The sequence below is a fragment of the Pseudorca crassidens genome, chromosome X, assembly GCF_039906515.1.
Source record: "Pseudorca crassidens isolate mPseCra1 chromosome X, mPseCra1.hap1, whole genome shotgun sequence".
NCBI lineage: Eukaryota > Metazoa > Chordata > Mammalia > Artiodactyla > Delphinidae > Pseudorca > Pseudorca crassidens.
The window spans coordinates 17,197,653-17,216,603 of record NC_090317.1 but is presented as its reverse complement, the minus strand read 5'-3'; the positions used below and the strand labels follow the sequence as shown (position 1 = coordinate 17,216,603).

Below are 18,951 nucleotides of genomic sequence, written 5' to 3'. Positions count from 1 at the left end.
TTACCAGGAGCCGCAGAGCGGCGTGGGGACTGCTTGCAGCGGGTCACCTTCCGGCGTCCCCGCTACTCCTTTTCCAATAACCGCCCCCCCTATTTAGTTGTTGGGTCTTGAAGGTATTCTTTCTTCGTTTTTTGTCCTGTGGGTGGTATTCTAGTTAATCACTAGGAATTTTTTTCCTATCGTTTAAATTTTACCCGGGTAGGGAAAGGAGTGCTGAAATGCAGTATCTTTTTCACACCTATTTACACATTCAAAGGCGGGCAAAGGTTGGACGGAGGAAAAACGCGCCTCTCCCGGGTCTCGCTGCTGGGGCGGACACGGCGGGCGCTGGACTGGGACTTACCTAGTGGGTGGGCCCGTGCAGGAGTCCCAGCCTTGCCCGGGCAGCAGAAACAATACTCCAGAGCACCGATCGCCCACTGCAGTACTGTTCCCGCTGCTAGGGCACGGCTGAGTGCGGGGCGCCGCGTCCCTCCTCGGCTCGCACAGCCTGCGCACGGCCCCGACCACCCCCAGCCCCTGGCATGCAGTTGCGCCCTCCCCGGACTCTGGCGGGGCCTCATGGGTGGGGAAAGGGGGCAGAGGGGAGAGGAAGAGAGACGCAAGCCCCCGCCCACCTACCTGCTCCAGAGCTGGCCTGGGGAGCAGGCGCCCCGCGGGAGCGCACGTCCAGCAGAACCCCACCTTCCTACTTCCTCGCGAGGGGGTATAGCAGCGCCTCACGTTTTGAACCGTTTAAAGCACTTCAAAACATGAATTGCTGCTGCATCCCCTCGGAGTCAACGAAGGGGGATCGCTCTGGGGTACCTGCAGATGGAGAAAGACAAGGTGACTGGAAGGAAGCCTGGTCCCGCCCCGTCCAATGGCGAGGAATAAAGCAAAATGTCAGTCCAAATCGACGTACTTTTTAGAACTTCGCCGTTTGATTTCCAGGATCGGCAGGTGTAGTGAAAAATGAGACTCTCAATTTTTTCCCCCCCAGAGGATGAATCTTGGAAAAGTGTAGCGGTGAAAAGTCAAGGGCTGAGAGAGAGGAATTAGGGTGGGAAAGAATCTTACCTCTGAAGGTAAGAATAGTAAGAAAATAAATTGAGGCAGTTTGGCAACATCTGGATCACTCTTGCCAGCTTCAAAGTCTTAGTGAAACTTCTACCTGATGTATATTATAACTAAGTCTCACTCAATGTCCCCACTAAAAAAAAATAACTTTTCATTTATTGACTTAAAGAAGATCACCAAAATGTCTCTGGCAGCTTCAGCTAATTTTAACATATATGATAGCTGGGAAATATAGATCCATCCACAGAAGCATCAGACGTCCTCTTTAACTCGCCAGTGTTTCATTATTACAGCAAACACCCTGCTTTGAGTTCTTTTTAAAGGTATTAAAGAATGAGAGATAACTGTCCCGAGTTGAAATATCTGGATGTTTACACATGAAACTGATTACTCAAACGTATTTATAAATATTTTATACCTTTCAATGTCACCTATCAAAACATAAATCAAAAAGTTTCAATACTTGACGTCAAATCACTCCTTCTTGTCTCAAGCAGTTCCACAGAAACTCTTTCACGTCCTGAAATGGCCGGCACTGTGCATACTCCTTAATGATTAACTCATTAGATACCACTTTTTCCTTTTTAAAATGGACACACATTAGTAATAAGTTACATGCATCCTCCCCCATACTGTTTAAAGGAAACAGTCAATTAAGCATAGAAGAAACTACTACCCTGTAACCCTCAATCACAAACCTGAAAGTTAAAACAACAAAACCGGTACAAAACTCTAATGGTTTTGAAAGTTAAAATACGTTTCAATACAAGTATTAGACACTCAAAGTATCCACGTCTGCTAAGTGTTTGGTTCATTTAAAAGTTACATCGGTTTTTCAAAACCAGTATAATGGACGCTGTGTCCTGTTTATTAGTTAATAAAGTGTGCAGAGTATTCAATGAGACTAAGTACAAAATTCGTAACACCAGACTGAGATCCAGTGTTACCAAATGCACTACTTGTGTCACTGTAAACTAGTTTATTAATAATAACCCCGCTCCCTAAATTGGCACATACATTTAAGTGTCTCTAAATTTCATCTTGTTTTGGCTACGCTATTCACAAACAACTTTGACTTTTGGTATTAATGGAGATAAACGTCCTTGGTTGCCCTTAAAAAGAAAAAAACAAAAACAAAAACATGTTTAGCAAACGTACAGTTATACTTTAAAACTCCACAACCTTCTCCCAATTAAATATTTATGTTCCACACAAATATGTGAACCATCACATCAGATGTTAAAGTCATCACTAATTTAACATTTCCTTATTGACTACTTAGAAAAACAAAAGTTCATTCGAAATAGCAACGGTGTCAAAGGCGAAGGTCCCTTCCAGATTGCTCTGCAAACTCACTGGAATCGAATTCACTTGTACTTTTCACTTAACCCCTTTTTTTTCTCCCAGTGACAGTACAACGATTTACATTCCTAAAAAGCCACCTTGCTCCCCTAGTTTATGGATTTCCCCTTAGATTGAAATTTACTTACGAAAAGAGATTACAAAGAAGCGTCTTGTCACTCCAGAAGAGAGTCAGTCGCTGATACAATAGACAAAGAATCGATACTTTTGAGTTGCCCATAGCCCCACACCCCTCCTTCCGAACTGAACTGTTTGGCCAGATCATTTAAGAGCCAAAGAATACGCCTCTTCCTCTGTTCATATTTTACAACGTTTTGTCTTAATTTTGTAGATGCCTTCTCCCCCCCCCCCCCACAGACACGATGTACCTTCCCTCGGCGCATTCGTGCCAACTTTCCCAATGTCAAGTTTCCTACAGGGAAAACTAAATAACCTTGAAAGTTTTAATAGGGAAAAGACAATGCAAAATTAATCACACATTTATTTCCAAGACATATTTTACTGCTTGCAAATTAAGAGCCACAAAAAGTCCATTTACAGTCTGTCAAAACCAGTCGATCCCGACCCTGGCGAGGCTGACAGGCGGTCACTGCCCCTTACTCGATTTTCTCTTCCCGCCCCTCCATGTTAGCTTTTTTCAGCCCGTTTCCTAAGAATTCTCCCGGCCGCACTCATGTGTCTGTTCGCCCACACCCCGACCCCCAAACGTGCTTCATAACCCCAAAGCGACACAGAACTTTTTCAGCATTGTCACCAGATTTTTTTTCAGTCTGCCGTAACCAACGTTATTATAGGGAGAAACGCCAGCCAACAAGTCCCTTTTTAAAAAAATCGCATGTCACCTCTCGATCCACTCGAAAATGGCGCCGAAATCGAAGAACTTCTTAAATTTCATTGTCAGCTTTTTGCAAAGGTTTCTGGGATTTCCCTGCGAAGCTGCTTCGCCGCGTCTGAGAGCTAGCGAACGAGCAAGCAAGCAAAAGAGAGAGGGAGGAATGTGCGGGTGCGGAGGGGTGAAACAGACAGCGAGAGAGCGGGGCCCGGGCGGGGAGCAGAGCAGGGGCTTGGGGGACGGCGAGGGCGCGGGGCGTGAGGGGCCGGGCACCGAGCCACAGGGACCGAGAGCCGGGCGCGGAGAGCCGGGAGCCGGGAGCCGGGGGTCGGGGTGGCGGCGCGGAGGGCGCGCTCCCGCGCTGGCTGCAGCCGAAGCTCGGGGAGCGGCGTGGCGGAGGCGGAGCGGAGCGCGGGGCCGGAGCCGTGCGCACCCGGGTACGCGAGCTGGGCGGCCGGCGGAGAGCCTCCTGCAGCTGCTCTAGAAAAAGCCGGCTCCGGGGGCGTGGCCACGTGGTGCCCACGCCCCTCCTTCCCCGCGCCGCTCCCGGCCCGGGGGCGGAAAGGGGGAGGGAAAGGGGGAGCGGGGGAGTGGGGGAGCGGGAGAGAGGTGGGGGATGAGGGGGTGCAGGCGCTCGACGCCACGACCTTGGCCCGCAGGCGGGAAGGGCCGAAAAGGGCACAGGGCGCCCAGTATAGCTGGTACAGAGCTGAAGAGCGGGGGTTCAGGGAGAAAAAAAGAGAAAATGGGAAATGGCAAAGCCACGGGCACAGGGTAGCGCAGAGCGCACCCAGACGCGTAGGACGGACGCCACCCCGCGCCCACTGGTTCCCCCGCAGTGTCCTCTGAGCTGCCCGGAGGGAGCAAGGTGGCTGCGCAAAGCCTCTGGCGCGGTGCTTGCTGGGGGTGCCTGACTTGGTTGGGGGAGGAAAAGCGGGGCCTCGGACCGCAGGAGCTTAGCGCTCTTCCCACGCGTTTGAGGCCAGCCTCGTCGGGACTCCCCTGCCCTCTCCACCCTGCCAAGCCCTCAGGGAGAGAGGCCCCGGGGCAGGCCCCGTACGTGCAGGCCGTCCGCTGGGGGGACAGAGCCCGGAGGGAGGGAACAACTGTCTGCACACGTCCCAGTCCAAGAAGGGAAACTGATTGTAAGACTGACCGGGGCAACAGGAGGGAAACGAGCCCTTATTGGGAATGCTACAGGCTGTTAGGGACGGAGAGTCTATTTTCTTAGGTGTGAGAATGGTATTGAAGGTAAGTAGGAGGATGCCCTTATTCTCAGAAGATGCAGACTGGAGTGGCGAGGTGAAATGTCACCGCGGCTGCAGTTTTCAAACGATACAGCTAACACAGGCACACATTGTGCCAGAGAGAGGAAGCAAGTGTTGCAGTGTGTTGTTACATCCAGGTGGGGGGTAAACGGACGTTCGTTGTGCTGTTCTTTCAACTTTCCTGTCTATTTGCAAAATTTCATAATAAAATTTTTGTGAGAACCCCCCCCCCTTTTAAAAACAGCGCCTGAACGCTGTCTAAGAAAATGAGCGCGACTTCCTTCTCCCTCCCTGTCCCGGGTGGGACAAATCTGCGAGCACGGAGGGCTCAGACCGAGCGGGTTCTGGACGGGAAGGGCAATGGGTAGCGCTGGCCGCCAGGGGCCAGCGCCCCAGGCACGGGACGCAGGCCCGAAGAGGCCCCGGGGGTCTCGGGGCAGGTGGGCTGCCAGGCGCACAGCGAGGCGGAGGAGCTGTGGAGCGCGCCGGCCGGGGCAGGGGGCTCCGCGGGCGGCTCTCAGCCACCCCGGGTCCGACTCCGACTAGCTCCGCTCAGCGCTGCAGGGCCGCCCGCGCCGCTGACGGGTGAGGAAACCAACGGGCCGCGGGAAGCGGAGCCGCGCGCCTGGCGTTGCCGCCGCCGCCCGGGTCCCCCGCGCTCCCCGAGGGAGGCTGTCGCGGCCTGTCCCCTGCGCCCTGCGCGCGGGGTGGTGAGGAATCGCGCGCGGCACTGGAAAAAAAAAATCAGGTGCCGGAAGAAAATAGCAACGCACACACGAAATCAGTATAAAGAAAACCATGGACTCCGCCGTGCTCGGCGCTCGAGTTTCTTGAGCTACTTAACTCTCGCATGCATTTCACTGTGATGTTTCTGGAGCGCTGATGGAAACATAATTTCTTTGCAAGGGCGATCTCGCAGACTCAAGGCACTGCAAGTGCTGCGCGGCCTGTCGCTGGCCTCTGTGGCTGTTTTCTCTTTCTTTCTTTTCTTTCTTTCCTTCCCTCTTTCTTCCTTTCTTTTTTCTTCTTTCTTTTTTTTTTTAGAGGTGGGGGGAGGGAGAGTAGAGTCTTCCAGGGTCTGCAAAACTGTTTTGAAAAATTAACCAAAAAGATTTTACAGCCCAAGATTTGATTTTCAGGAAAGGTTTTAAGGCTGCAGTGACTTGTACGGCTTCCGTGGGCGGTAAAAAGTTACTTCTAAATGATAATTTCCCTCTGAAAGTCTTCAAAACTCTTCGTGGACAGGGCTGAAAGTTTGTCAGGCTGTCAGACGTGACTGAACAAGCTTCTAAATCCTCAGATAGATCATTTATAAAGCTCCAGTGTCCTTGGGGTGAAAGACTTTTCTGGGCTTTTAAAGCTCGGCTTCGTGGGTAAATTTGCTTGGGTTGATCTAGCTGCGCGCAAGCGTGCATTTCCCTCCCTGGATTAGCAGAAGGGCAGAAGATTCCAGCACTATAAGATAAAAGTCGAGTCTGTGGCACATCCTCTAAAGAAAAAAAAAATGCAACAGCTTCCTTTATTAAACTCTTTTTGCTACATCAGCGAATTAGAGAGCCAGTTGAATATTGATGAATGCTTTGAGGGTGAGTAATATGGCTACAGGCCCCAGAAAGTGAGGGCGGGCAGGCTAAGTATTTACTCAAGTGAACAGTCTTCAAATATTTTTCAAATATGATGTCTCAAGGATTTCCTTAGGTTTTCTTAGGACTTCTGAAGCAAACCCTGATTCTGCAAATGGCTTCTCCTTTTAGTAGGCCCTTCCCAACCTGACAAAACAGCAATTGCCCTAAGAAGAGCTTAGAAACTCAGCCTGGCATTAGAACCGGGCCACAGCCCACCAGCCCTGGTGCCAGGGAGTTAACGTCTCCCTGGGCAACCGGGGAACCCCAAATGAAGTGGACACCATTCACTGTTTTTGTCATTTCTGAAGTTCTGTTTCAAAGCGTGTATTTTCAGGAAAATAGCACATATGTTTTTCCTCCATGAAACATTCAGAAATTACCTTGATAAGAAATATAGTCAGCCGTGGGAGGAGAGTGTAGCAAAGGCTTTGAAGGCTCTGAAGGCACAGCTGAGAAAAAATACATTAGCCCTAGACTGGAGATATTCCGCAAGGAAGTTACCCATAACGAGGTACTGTATTTGGAATAATTTTTGGAAAGTGTTTTCTGAAAAGCAATTTCGAATAAATCTTTGGAACTAGATACTAGGAAAAGGAGTTGAATTGAAAATTCTTTTTTACATTGTAAACAAAATTTCTAGAACTCAGCATTTTCATTTTAACTAGAAACGTCTTTTATGATTATGTTTTTCACAAAGGCCTAGAGTTAGGGAAACAAGACTTTCCTTACGTTGTAAATATCCAGAGGTCTTCAGAGAGATAAAATCAGGATAGAGTTACAGATTTAACAGAAAGAAAACAACTGGAATTGTGTTATGCAGCTTCTACTGTGTTATTTGTAAAAGCTTTTTTTTTTTCAGGGTTCAAGCAAAGGCTAGTAGTGAGCAGTAATAATAGACTAACACTTGCCCTACTGTCCGATTAAACAAAAAAGATAGTGCCCTTTGGTAATTTTTATTAAATTTATGAAATTAGTTATGATAAAAATAGTTCTTTGCAAAACTTAGAACTTTGGGAAAAAATGTCAAATCTTAACTTCTCCCACCCCCATGATCTCACCAGGAAAAAGTAGAATGAATTAGTAGATTTTTCCTTTCTGCCAAAGAGGAGCTTAGCAAGTCCTTGATGACTGTTGCTTTTGATTTCCAAGTCTCTTTTCAAAGACACAGAATCACTGCCTTCAATGCTGTTGGGATTTCTTCTTTAAACACGGCATGTTTTTCTTGTTGGGTGTGCACTATTATTGTCTTAATTGTTCCTGGATTTTTGCCCATGAAATCAAAGAATCTCTCAGATGACAGAAATGATTGGATCGTTGCACATAGGAAGGCCACAGTTAAGGGGCATAGGGTGACTTCAGTCTCTACACCGTGCTGGCCCTACACGGTTCCCATCCTATAAGTGAGCATGACTCTCCTTTGCACCAGTGCGAACTGACAGCACAGTGTAATGACAGGGGCATGGAGACGGAAAGCCCATCTCCTGTGTATGAGATTTGGTCACTTGCTTTCACCATAACCATTATGATCATCAATTTCTAACCTTACACTTCTAGCACTTTCCTTGAGCCTTATTACCTAATTATCCAAAAGAAAGAAGAAATAAAAACAAAAACCCAGTATAGAATAATGTCAACACATCAAATGTAATTGTATTCAGGGAAGCTGAAGTGCATTTGGACAGTTGGTCGCTCCTTTTATATCAAAAAATAAAAAAAAAAAAAAGCCCCAAAGTGGCCAGCACCAAGGAGGTGCTGTAAAAAGCACAGAACTCTGCCAGCTCCGAATGACATCACTTTTAGGATCTTGCTACGCAAAGGGAAAACACTCCTGGGGGCAAATAATATCTTGCTGGGTAGAGACAGGAGGAGGGAACAGGAAACTGAAGGTTGCTAAGGGGTGCTATCTTTGTTTAAAACCAAGATGTGTTTTCCAAGCCATGAAGTGCTTTGTTGAAAAAGGAAAGGAGGGAAAGTCAATATGTATAATTGAAGCGTTAACGTTAAAGCTGTTAACACCAAAATACCCATAACTCACTTGCTGCTCTCCTTCTTGTCTCCATAACATAACTGTTTGCATTTTAAAAAATAAGACTTAATAGGTAGAGTTTCTAGGGCTTGTGGAAGATGTCGTTTCTTTTACCTCCTGTCTCTTAAAATAATTTTTGAGTTTGAAATCAGGTGGGATTCTGCAGTAGTTAATGACCAGGGTGACCCCCATCCATTGGCAGGAAATGGAGCTGGAGATCTGGACCCAGTTTTCCATTTTAGCATTTGCCCTAAACCCAGGGCTCAGCAGCTTCCTTAGCTCAGTGTCCCCAGGGAGTGCCTAGGCCTCAGGCAAGGAAACAGGAGGGAGACAGAGAGGGTGGGCAAGGACAAAAGAGAGAAAGAAAGAAGGTGAAAGAAGAAAAAGAAAACCAAGTCCTTCCCCCCATTCCTACTATCCACCTTCTAATTCAAACTCTTAATTTGCCACCACTAGGTCACCAAGGTAACCTTCTCAGGCTCCCCGCTCATCTCCCAGCTGAGTTTGGCCACTCTTGCTGTGGTCCCCTAAGTTCTGCTCTAAAAACACAGTTCTTATCATATCACACGATGAAAAGTGTAACCCTCTCCAACCCGGCTCCGATCCGCTCCTCCAGCCACACCTTCTTCTTCATGTTTCCACGCAGGAGATGTTTGTTCTTCTCGTTCCCTCACCCCTCAAGGCCCAGCCCAAATGCCGTCTCCTCCCTGAAGCCTTCTGAGATGACCTCAGGTTGGAGTTAACTGCCTCTGGCCTGTCCTGCCACAGCACATTAATAAAGCTGGTCCTTCTGAGTCTCTTCCTAGCAGAAAGTAAGCTCCTAGAGGGTAGGGACATGCCCGTCTATGGATATCTCCTCAGTGCTTCGCACGATTACTTGTAACAGTGGGCGTCCAATACATATTTGTCAAATAAATGCATACCTGAGAAGGGAAAGGAGGAAATGGAGGGAGCTAGGAGAACGTCAAGTTGTGTTGGTGGTGAAGCTTATGGCCAATATCCTGGTCAGTTGGCTTAGGTGCCCTTTGGTGCCCAGGGTTGTCTAACCCAAAGCCAACATGGTGGCTTAATAAGTTGGTCTGGGATTGACATTTGAAACGCATCCCCTTTAATAGTATGGAATTAATTTACTTTTTTTTTTTTTTTTGCGGTACGCGGGCCTCTCACTGTTGTGGCCTCTCCCGTTGAGGAGCACAGGCTCCGGACACGCAGGCTTAGCGGCCATGGCTCATGGGCCCAGCCGCTCCGCAGCATGTGGGATCTTCCCGGACCAGGGCACGAACCCGCGTCCCCTGCATCGGCAGGCGGACTCTCAACCACTGCGCCACCAGGGAAGCCCTAATTTACTTTTAAATTAGCTACTCAGTACTAGAAACCCTCTTCTGCAAAACTACCACCATCATTTTATACTTTTAAGTTTCAAGCTGGTCCTTGAAGGGAAGGTGAAATTTGGATGGAATGGGGGAAGCAGTGTGTTCAGAGACCTGGAGATAGAGAAGAGTTAAAAGGAGATAGACTCAGCTAGACAGAGGCTATCTATTGGGGAATTAGTTGGAGATTGAGCTGGACAAATAAGGTCCATCCACTCTAGGACAAACAGTTATGGGGGGCATGGAAGTAGGCAGAGGAGTCTTGATTTTAGTTATAGGACCGTGAGGATGTAATGAAAACAGTGTTTGCAACAGATTCACTTGGCTTACCTGGTAACTCTGCAAACTAAAACTATGATAAACCTACAGTGATCTGAACCATTGGAATATCCTATTCTTCATGTACACAGGAGTGAGTTTTCTTACTAGGGAAGAGAACGGATGGAAAAATACTGCTTCATATATGCCTACTGTGTATCAGGCAATGTGCTAGACCTTTTTTCCCCAGCAGCTTTTCTCTTTCTCCGTCTCCCCACCAGTCTCTCCCCCTTTCCTCCCTCTCTCACATACCTACACAGGCCGCCACCAAAATATCCCCCTGACTCAGACTTGACTGGCCTTTAAGGATAATCAATTTCCTGTGACATTACTCATAACAAATATGTTTTAAAATACCAGTAAATATCAGGCAAAAAGTTCATGGAAAGAATCCAGAAATTTAACATCACGTGCTGATTTGATGGAACAGAGGAATGGAAATACACATCTTCTGGACTGAGGGTAACCATTTTGGGGGGGTGGCAGAGCTTCAAACTGGAGAATGCTATTTTTCATGGGCAGTTTAAAAAAATTTCCATTAAATATTTTCAAGAAGTTAAAACGACATTGAAAGCAACTTGGGCAACTTAAATATTCGCTGTAGTTGCTGTAACCCAAATATCCCAACATATTTAGAGCTTAGGTGCCTCTGATTATAGTCAGAAGAGTGTGATTTTTCTATATACCTTAGTGGAGCAGAAATTAAGCAGATGAAATATGAAATGAACACGAGAATTAATTTGTAGTTTGGATCATAAAAGCCAGATTTTTGAAGAGATTATTTTATTTTGATTGCAAACTATAAATTATTACAGGGAGTTGGTGTAGAATGACATTGAGGCTTACTTTTGGGTCAATATGTTCCAACTTGACCTACCCTTGGTAGTGGGGAGGACCGGGGTTTCTCTAACCCCAAAGAAACCAGTCTCACTATGGCTTTAGGACTTGTCTCTCCTCTCCTCACACTGGCGTTCTTTCAGTAAGTTGTCACGTAAATGCACTTTAGAAAACAGAATAAATATTCTATGTGCATCACTTGGAAAATAAACTTTTAAAGATGTGTGTGTATTTAAGTTGTAGACTTACAACTCAAAAGAATTCTTGATAGAAAGAAATAGGTTTTTGGCTAAAAGTCAAAAATTTTGAAGTAACTTTAAAAGGTGAATAATTTACATTAGCATGGTGTTTATATAATAGGGTGAGTGTGACAAAGTTAAAATAACACTGAAAATAACTTGAGTCATTTAAATATTCCTCCTGGTAACTGTAGAATATAAGTGCCTTCAAAGGGGGGAATGGTAAGTTTCTAGACAGCTGGCAGGGATTTTTTTTTAATGTTCATTTACATTTGAAAACTGGTATTAGCATTCATTTCTCTGACCCAGAGCAATTCCCCCTCACCTGTCAGAGAACATCTACACATGAACGCTGACAGAGCCAGGCAGGGAAGGGCATGTCTGGCATTTCACTTCCAGAAACCTGTTTATGAAGCCTCCTGCAACCCCCTACCTGCTCGGACCCTCTTAGCCCCCTCGGCTCCTGCTGTCTAATAATTCTGGGAGCTACTTTGATTTCATGCATTACCCTTCAGGTGAGTTACAGACACTTCACCAATGACCAAGCCAGATGGTTGTGGATTAGATAAATACAAAGCAAAACAAACGGAAGTAGTGAGTGATGGGAAGCACTGTGTTAATATTAATATATATAAATCAATGAGAAAAGACCCTGCCCCTCGATTTTGAAGCTGGATAATAATGCCATAGATATTATTTATATATATATATAAACGTATATGCATATACACACATATGACACAGATTCCGCCCGCCCCCCACCCTTACTCTGAGTTACACTAGGAGATGGCTGGTCCGATCTGAATTACAGTCCATTAGAGGACAGTTGAAAGAGTTTATATGATCACTAATACAGGTAACATTAGAACCTCTACCCGGTATCATCTTTTATATTATTTGATTTACCTTTTACACTTTCTCCCCTTGGCTTTAAATGTCTTCAGCAATGTCCTCCTAGAAAAAATAAATAGAAGCTTCCTCTGGAATACTTTTCACCGGTCAATCAGTCCGTCCTGTAACTTGCAGCTGGTAGGACTTATTTTCCCCAGAGAAGGAAAATAGAACAGACAGAGACAAGGGTACGGCAGTGACATATCATTTAGTTTTCCACCCAGTCTGTGTCCTGCCACTGATTGTATTTACACAGATCAATTGAAGAATGTCGCATTTGTGGAGTTTGCCAGTATGATCAGATGGAAGGTCATCTCTAGGATTGTCTCCAGTGATCTGCCTCCTGGAGCTCCCACCCTTGTGTAATCCCCTCTCCTCGTGTGGGAGCTCTACCTCCAGACTCTCTTCTCTAACAAATAGAACATAGCAGAAGTGGTGAGATGTCACTTCTGAGTTTGGGATACAAAAAGCCTGTGGCTTCTAACTTGGACTCTGTCCCTCCCCTCCTTCCCTTCCCCCTGCCCTCTTCCTATCTTCATCGTCATCACCATCTTCCTTACCATGAGGACACTCCGCCAGCCTATGGAGAGGCCCACAGAGAGGAACTGAGGCCTCCTGCCAACAGCCCTTGAGTGAGCCTAGAAGCGGGGTCTCCAACCCCAGATGGGTCTTGAGACGACAACTTGACGGCACCTCCTCAGAGACCCCAAGCCAGAGGGATCCCCGCAGAAACTGTCAGAGAATAACTGGTTGCTGTTTTCGGGTATTTTTTTTTTTTTTTTGGGCCATACGGTGCGACACGCGGGATCTTAATTCCCTGACCAGGGATCAAACCCCCTGCAGTAGAAGCACAGAGTCTTAACCACTGGACCACCAGGGAAGTCCTGTTTGGGGGGTAATTTGTTGTTCAGCAATAGATAGCTAATACAGAAAGTCTTGTAATTGTATAACCAATGTAAGTTTATAAGCTGAAATCTGATCAAATCATTTGTTTTCTTCTGAAAAAGTTGTAGAAAATTGCAAGACTGAAAGCCCTCCCCCTCTGTCTCTCTCTGTCTCTGTCTCTCTCCCTCTCTTTCTTTTTTGGGAATAAACAACTATAATTACAATTTAAACAGGATATCATAGAGATCAATCATAGGGATTAATACTAATTAGATTTAAAGAAAAGAGAGAAAAAGAATTCAAGGATGTTACTGTGTAGGTTAGCCTTCCCTTTATAATAAACACTTGTTCCTTGATAATGCATTTCTTATAAACATGGTGTGTGTGCCTGTGTGTGTGAGAGAGAGAGAACACACTGTGTTTAGCTTAATGGTTGACCAGGCTTTCATTATTGGTGGAGGAATGGAGGGATGGAGGTACTTACATGCATTTCCAAAATGGCCTATTGGTGAAAACTAGGGATAAAAGACTTTTTGCCCTTGACATTTATATATACTTTACACAATTTTTTTTTAAACCTGGTTTGCTGTTTTCAGGGTATAGGAATAAAAATTTTTAATGTTACTTTGAGTCTCCTTTTATCAGTGAAAAATCACATTATGGCTCTAATTTTTAAATATTTGACAAGCAGTTATCATAGCAAATGGTTTCAGACATTTTTGGCTCTCCCAGAGCTTGAAAGAAAGGTGAAGATGCCCGTTTCTTTTGAGGGCAATAAAGCATTTCTTATTATCACAAATATAATTGACACTATGTGGTAGATTTTTATAAATCACATCACTTTAAAAATGGCATGGGGCTTCCCTGGTGGCGCAGTGGTTGAGAATCTGCCTGCTAATGCAAGGGACACGGGTTCGAGCCCTGGTCTGGGAGGATTCCACATGCCGCGGAGCAACTAGGCCCGTGAGCCACAACTACTGAGCCTGCGCGTCTGGAGCCTGTGCTCCGCAAAGGAAGAGGCCGCGATAGTGAGAGGCCCGTGCACCACGATGAAGAGTGGCCCCCGCTTGCCACAACTAGAGAAAGCCCTCGCACAGAAACGAAGACCCAACACAGCCAAAATTAAATAAATTGTCTAAAAAAAAAACGGCATGAACACTACCACAGTAAAGGGGGAAAATACTCTTTCAGAGTGGCATTTCAAAAGGTAAATAAATTAACCAACTCAAAATACAGTTTTCTCTTAAAGCATTTTTATCTTCCCATCTTTTGAGTGGTTCCTATGCTTATGAACTCCCAGGCCCTTTCTCAGTACCAATCAGTCGACTGGCTTGAGCACCTACTGAATACCTTCACCAAGTACTATATAAGAGAAAGGCAACACAAAGGAACAAACAAGCAAATAGGAGAGGGTCTCCCATGCTCAGGAAGCACATGATCGAGTGGAGAAGATCAAACATGGAAGTGAAATGGTTGAAGTACACTTTTACTGAGTAATGACACGTCCAAGTCAAGTGCGGATTACTCTTGAATGCTGAAAAGAATTATGCCTAACTATACTGAGATGTTTACCCAGGCAAAATATGATTCTCGACCACAATATTGCTTTGCATCTTTGTTCTTGCTGTTTCCTTTGCCTAGAATGCCCTTGCCCTTCATCTTCATCTGATAAAATTCTCTCTCTTATTTAAGGTCTAGTTCAAAGGCCCCCAATTCCATGATGCCTAGGCTTACTCCATCTTGACTTATCTGTTGCACTGGAAAATCTAGCCCACCCAGCTCTCCCCCAACTAGAATCCCACGAGTCATATTTCTTCCATCTCTTGATCACCTCCCTTCTGTCTCCTTTGATGTCTCTTCTTTTTTTCGTAACCATGCCTTGAAAATTGAATGTTAGGGAATTTTGATTCTCTGGTCCTAATTGCCTGGACTCATGTCATCTTTCCAAGGCTTTATCTCCCAATAATTGCCTCTTACACCCCTTACTTGAGCTCCAGCTCAATGAAGTTCAATTTCTTAAGCTAATTCCTGGACATATTCACCTGGATGACACTATGAACTCCAGCTCAACATGTCCAACCTGGACTCATCTTCACCCCTATCCTCTACCCTCATTGCAGTTTCCTTACTTAAAGCCAGAACTGACCATGTGTTCTGAGCTTCTAGGGCTCTAAATGGTGACAACTTCTTTGATTCAATCTCTTCTTTTTCACGTATATCCTGTCAGACAGATCAGGACTTAGCTCCAGTCTCATGCCCTCCATGAAGCCTGTCCTCTCTGCTCTAGGGTCTGGAGTCTTTCACACTCCAAATTTTCTTGCACGACTCAGTTTATCTCTTGACCAGGAATGGGGTTTCTATAGACATTTAACAATTGTATAGGCTAAAATGAATGAAGTCTTGTTCTTCACTTGAAATTATTCTCATTTTCATCTCTTCCTACACTTCTACGCCTTCCCCCATCTGCTCTTCTCATCTCTTCTCACCTAGCTTAGAGCACTAACCCCCTAGGTGTCCTCCCATCAACAGTGCACTTCCATGCCCTGTGCCAGTACTTACGCTCACAGAGGATGCCCATCTTCCTCTTCTCTGCTTAGACAGCTCCTCCTCATCTTCTAAGAGTGAGATCACTGCCCCCCTCTACCAGGAAATCTTCCTGGATCTTCCAACCCAACTGGAAACGTCTCTTCTCTGGGAGGGAGTGTTGAGTGTAGGGGAGGAAAGTGCATTTTGGAGCTAGTCCAACCTGGGTTTGAATCCCAGTGATGTTACGTATTAACTGTCTGGCCTCAATTTCTCTGAGCCTCAGTTTCCTCGTCTATAAAACAGAGAAAATAATTTCTATCTTGCAGAGCTGTTGTGAGAATTAAATAAAGTCATGTATATAATGTGTCTGGCACGTGATAACAACTATCATTACCATGTAGGTCTTGAGTCTCCTCTAAGGCTGATATGTTGCACAACCCCAGGGGGGTGTCTCCATGAATACTGCGCCTTGCAGTTGTCAAGTGCACAACTTGCACATGGTAGTCCAGGTCTATTATGTCTAGTATTGATTGTTTGCTAAGTTACTTATACGTGTTTTAGTGTTTAATAATCCATAAGCTTCTGAAGAGAAGATGGGGAAGGGCAGTGCTCGTTCTCTTGTACAGTCTTGTTTACTGCTACTTCTCTAGCCCCATCTCTCACCACTGTCAACTGCCCCCCATCCCAATTGTATTGGATTAAACTACTTGTGGTTTCTCTGATGGCTGCAGCCCCAGTCCTCAGGTCTCTGAACAGGCCCATTCTCTGGGTTAGAATAGCCTCTAGCTCCCTAGGCTTGTTTACTTGTCTCTTCCTGATTAGACCATGTTAGTCTCGTTCACCATTGCATGCTCAGCATCTAACATAATGCCTGGAACATAGGATGAGCGCAATAAATGTTTGTTGAATGAATACATTGTTTTCAGGGATTATTACCTAGTTTTCCTCAAGAAGGGGCATGAGATTTTTAAATGAACAGCTGTGCTTCTTCAACTATCATGACTGCAATAGACTGGATGTTTGTGCCCCTCCCCCCAATTTCTATGTTGAAATCCTAACCGCCCAATGTGATAGTATTAGGAGGTGTGGCCCTTGGGAGGTGATTAGGTCATGAGGGTGGAGCCCTCATGAATGGGATCAGTGCCCTTATAAAAGAGGCCCCAGAGACCTCTTTTGCTTTCTATCCATCATGTGAGGACACATGTAGTCTGCAACCTGGAAGAGGGCCCTCCCCATAACCTGACCATACTGGCTCCTTGATCTCGAATTTCTAGCTCCCAGAATCATGAGAAATAAATTTCTGTTGTCTATAAGCCACCTAGTCTCTGGTACTTTGTTATAGCAGCCCAAACAGACTAAGACAATGACTAAATTACTAATGTCTACTGTAATCCTTTGTGTATATTATCATGTACATTGTGCTAACATTGTCTGCTTCTTAACAAATGTGTGACCTTGGGCAAGTTTCTTAATCATTCCGTGACTCAGTTTCCTTATTTGTGAAATGGCTATAGTAAGAGTATTTCTCCCAGGGCTGTAGTGAGGATTCAATGAGATGCTTCTACTATTTGGAATGGCCTCTCTCAGATCAGCCCAGGGCTGGCTCCTTTTTCACATTCAAGATTCAGTTCAAATGGCAAATTCACAGCAGCTTTCCCTGACCACTCTGACTCCTTCTCCAATTTCTCTCATATTGCTTTGTTTTAAGCTCGTCATGGCATTTGTCGCTGTCTGATTTTCTCTTTGTGTACTTATGTATTTGTTTACTAGCTGTGTGACCTTGATTTCTCTGAGCCTCAGTTTCTATTCACTGCCATATCCTCAGTGGCTAGAATATAGTAGCGCCCAGTGAATATTTGTTGAATGAACTGACTTACCTTCCCTTTCCGAGTCTTTGAGAACAGTAATGGATAGCTAGACTTGGGTGAAAATTTTCTGATCACATAAGTCAGGGGACAAAACTCTTTGCAGAGTGCTATCAGTCTATGGCTAAGTATAAGACCTAGCCCCTGGCCTCAGGAGCTTACCATCTAGTTGGTGGGATGTGAGTTGAGTGATTCCTAGAACAACTGGTGGATTATAAATCACTAGTGCAAATTCTGCCTTCCGTGGACAAAAAGTGATACAGAAAAGTGATGGATCAAACTAAGAAATTATGTGGCTAAGTGCTAAGTTGAGTAGTGTAGAGTCTCAGGGATATGGGTAGACAGACGGAGGGATTCAGCTGGGGGACCTTAAAGGAGAGAGAAGTCATCCTAGAGAAGGGACCAGACACTAATGTTGGTAAAGCACTTAGAAGAGTGTCTGGCCCATAGTAAAAGCTATGTGTGTGTTTATGAAATAAAAACACCCAACTGATATTTTTATGCCATCAGGACTTCCCTGGCAGTCCAGTGGTTAAGACTCCGAGCTTCCACTGCAGGGGGCGTGGGTTCGATCCCTGGTCGGGGAACTAAGATCCCACATGCCGGGTGGCACGGCCAAAAAAGGGGGGAAAAAAAGGTACAAAAATAGAAAACAGCTTTGTTCATGGAATTACCATGGGCTGCTCTTTTTGAAAAGCACGCATAAGAAGGCCACAAGAGCACATATTTGTCTGATATTAGTAAATATTATATACCAATTGTAGGAAGAGCGTCAACTGGAGACCCCAAACCTAAGGATCACATGGACGCAATCTGATCATCCAGACGGAGACACCATTTCTCAGAAGTATTAACAGAGGAAGAAGACTGCATGGATGGGCCTCCTAAGCCTCTGCTTGGTGATGTGGGCCCTGCGTCTGCCCTTCCTCGTTGAAGACACAAGGCGGACAATCACGGTTGGGCCTTTGGCTGGACTGTGACGAGGTGAACACCTCATAGCATGTCTCACCATCCCGGGTTGTGATGGCTCCCTCGCTGGCTACTTCCCTGGAGCAGGGCATCGTGAACCACGGGGAACGTTGGGGGGCAGTGCAGGACACTGGGATCACGTACTTAGACGACGTATGCTTGGGAGCATAGTGCAGCTCGGTTCTGTAGAGAACCACGTCCTGAGAGACTGCCTTGGCCGTGATGCCACATTCCGCGACACGGTAGGTGAACTGGTAGGCATAGGGCTGAACATGGTTGGCAGGGCAACCCAGTCCCAAGTGTAACTCATGAAAGTGCACATATACGTCATTGTTCAACATGTAGGGGTGTACGGTGACCATGAACCAGTCTATGGAGCACAGTACAGTTATCGGATTTTCTCCCGAACAGGCCAAAAACACAGAGGTGAGGAAGACTAGCCCTCCTATCAAGTTGAAAACTTTCATCCCGGTAGCGGATCAGGTAATGACTCTCAGGAAACAGGAAACTGTCTGGTGAGGAGTTCTAGAGCACAAAGAAACACAAAAGGAAAATCGTCTTATTTCCTATTGAAAGTTCAAACACGATCATTTTTTAAAAACAAAAGACCATTCCTAAAGCATTAAAAAAAAGAAGCTAAGAGAGTAGAACTTAAATGTTCTCACTAAAAAGAAAAAAGGTAAACATGTGAAGTGAGGGATGTGTTAATTAACCTGATGGGGGAAATTTTTTCACAGTGTAAACGTATGTCAAATCAGCACGCTGTATACTTTAAATCCCTTCCAAGTTTACTTGTCAATTATACCTCAATAAAACTGAAAAAAAAAGAATAAAAAGCAAAGGAAAAGATCCCTGTGAAAGAGAACTGAATTTTGATGT

At 45.4% G+C, this 18,951-nt stretch overlaps 1 protein-coding gene across 1 annotated transcript; it reads right to left on the bottom strand.

Annotated features, from left to right (window-relative positions):
• Positions 1 to 17,987: 17,987 nt before the first annotated feature.
• On the bottom strand, positions 17,988 to 18,539 carry PLAC1 (placenta enriched 1). The gene has a single exon (XM_067724583.1). It carries the CDS (start codon positions 18,537 to 18,539, stop codon positions 17,988 to 17,990), a length of 552 nt encoding a protein of 183 aa, XP_067580684.1.
• Positions 18,540 to 18,951: the final 412 nt, after the last annotated feature.

Excerpts from the sequence above, each read along its gene's own strand:
- PLAC1 (XM_067724583.1), bottom strand. The coding sequence starts at position 18,539 with ATGAAAGTTTTCAACTTGATAGGAGGGCTAGTCTTCCTCACCTCTGTG.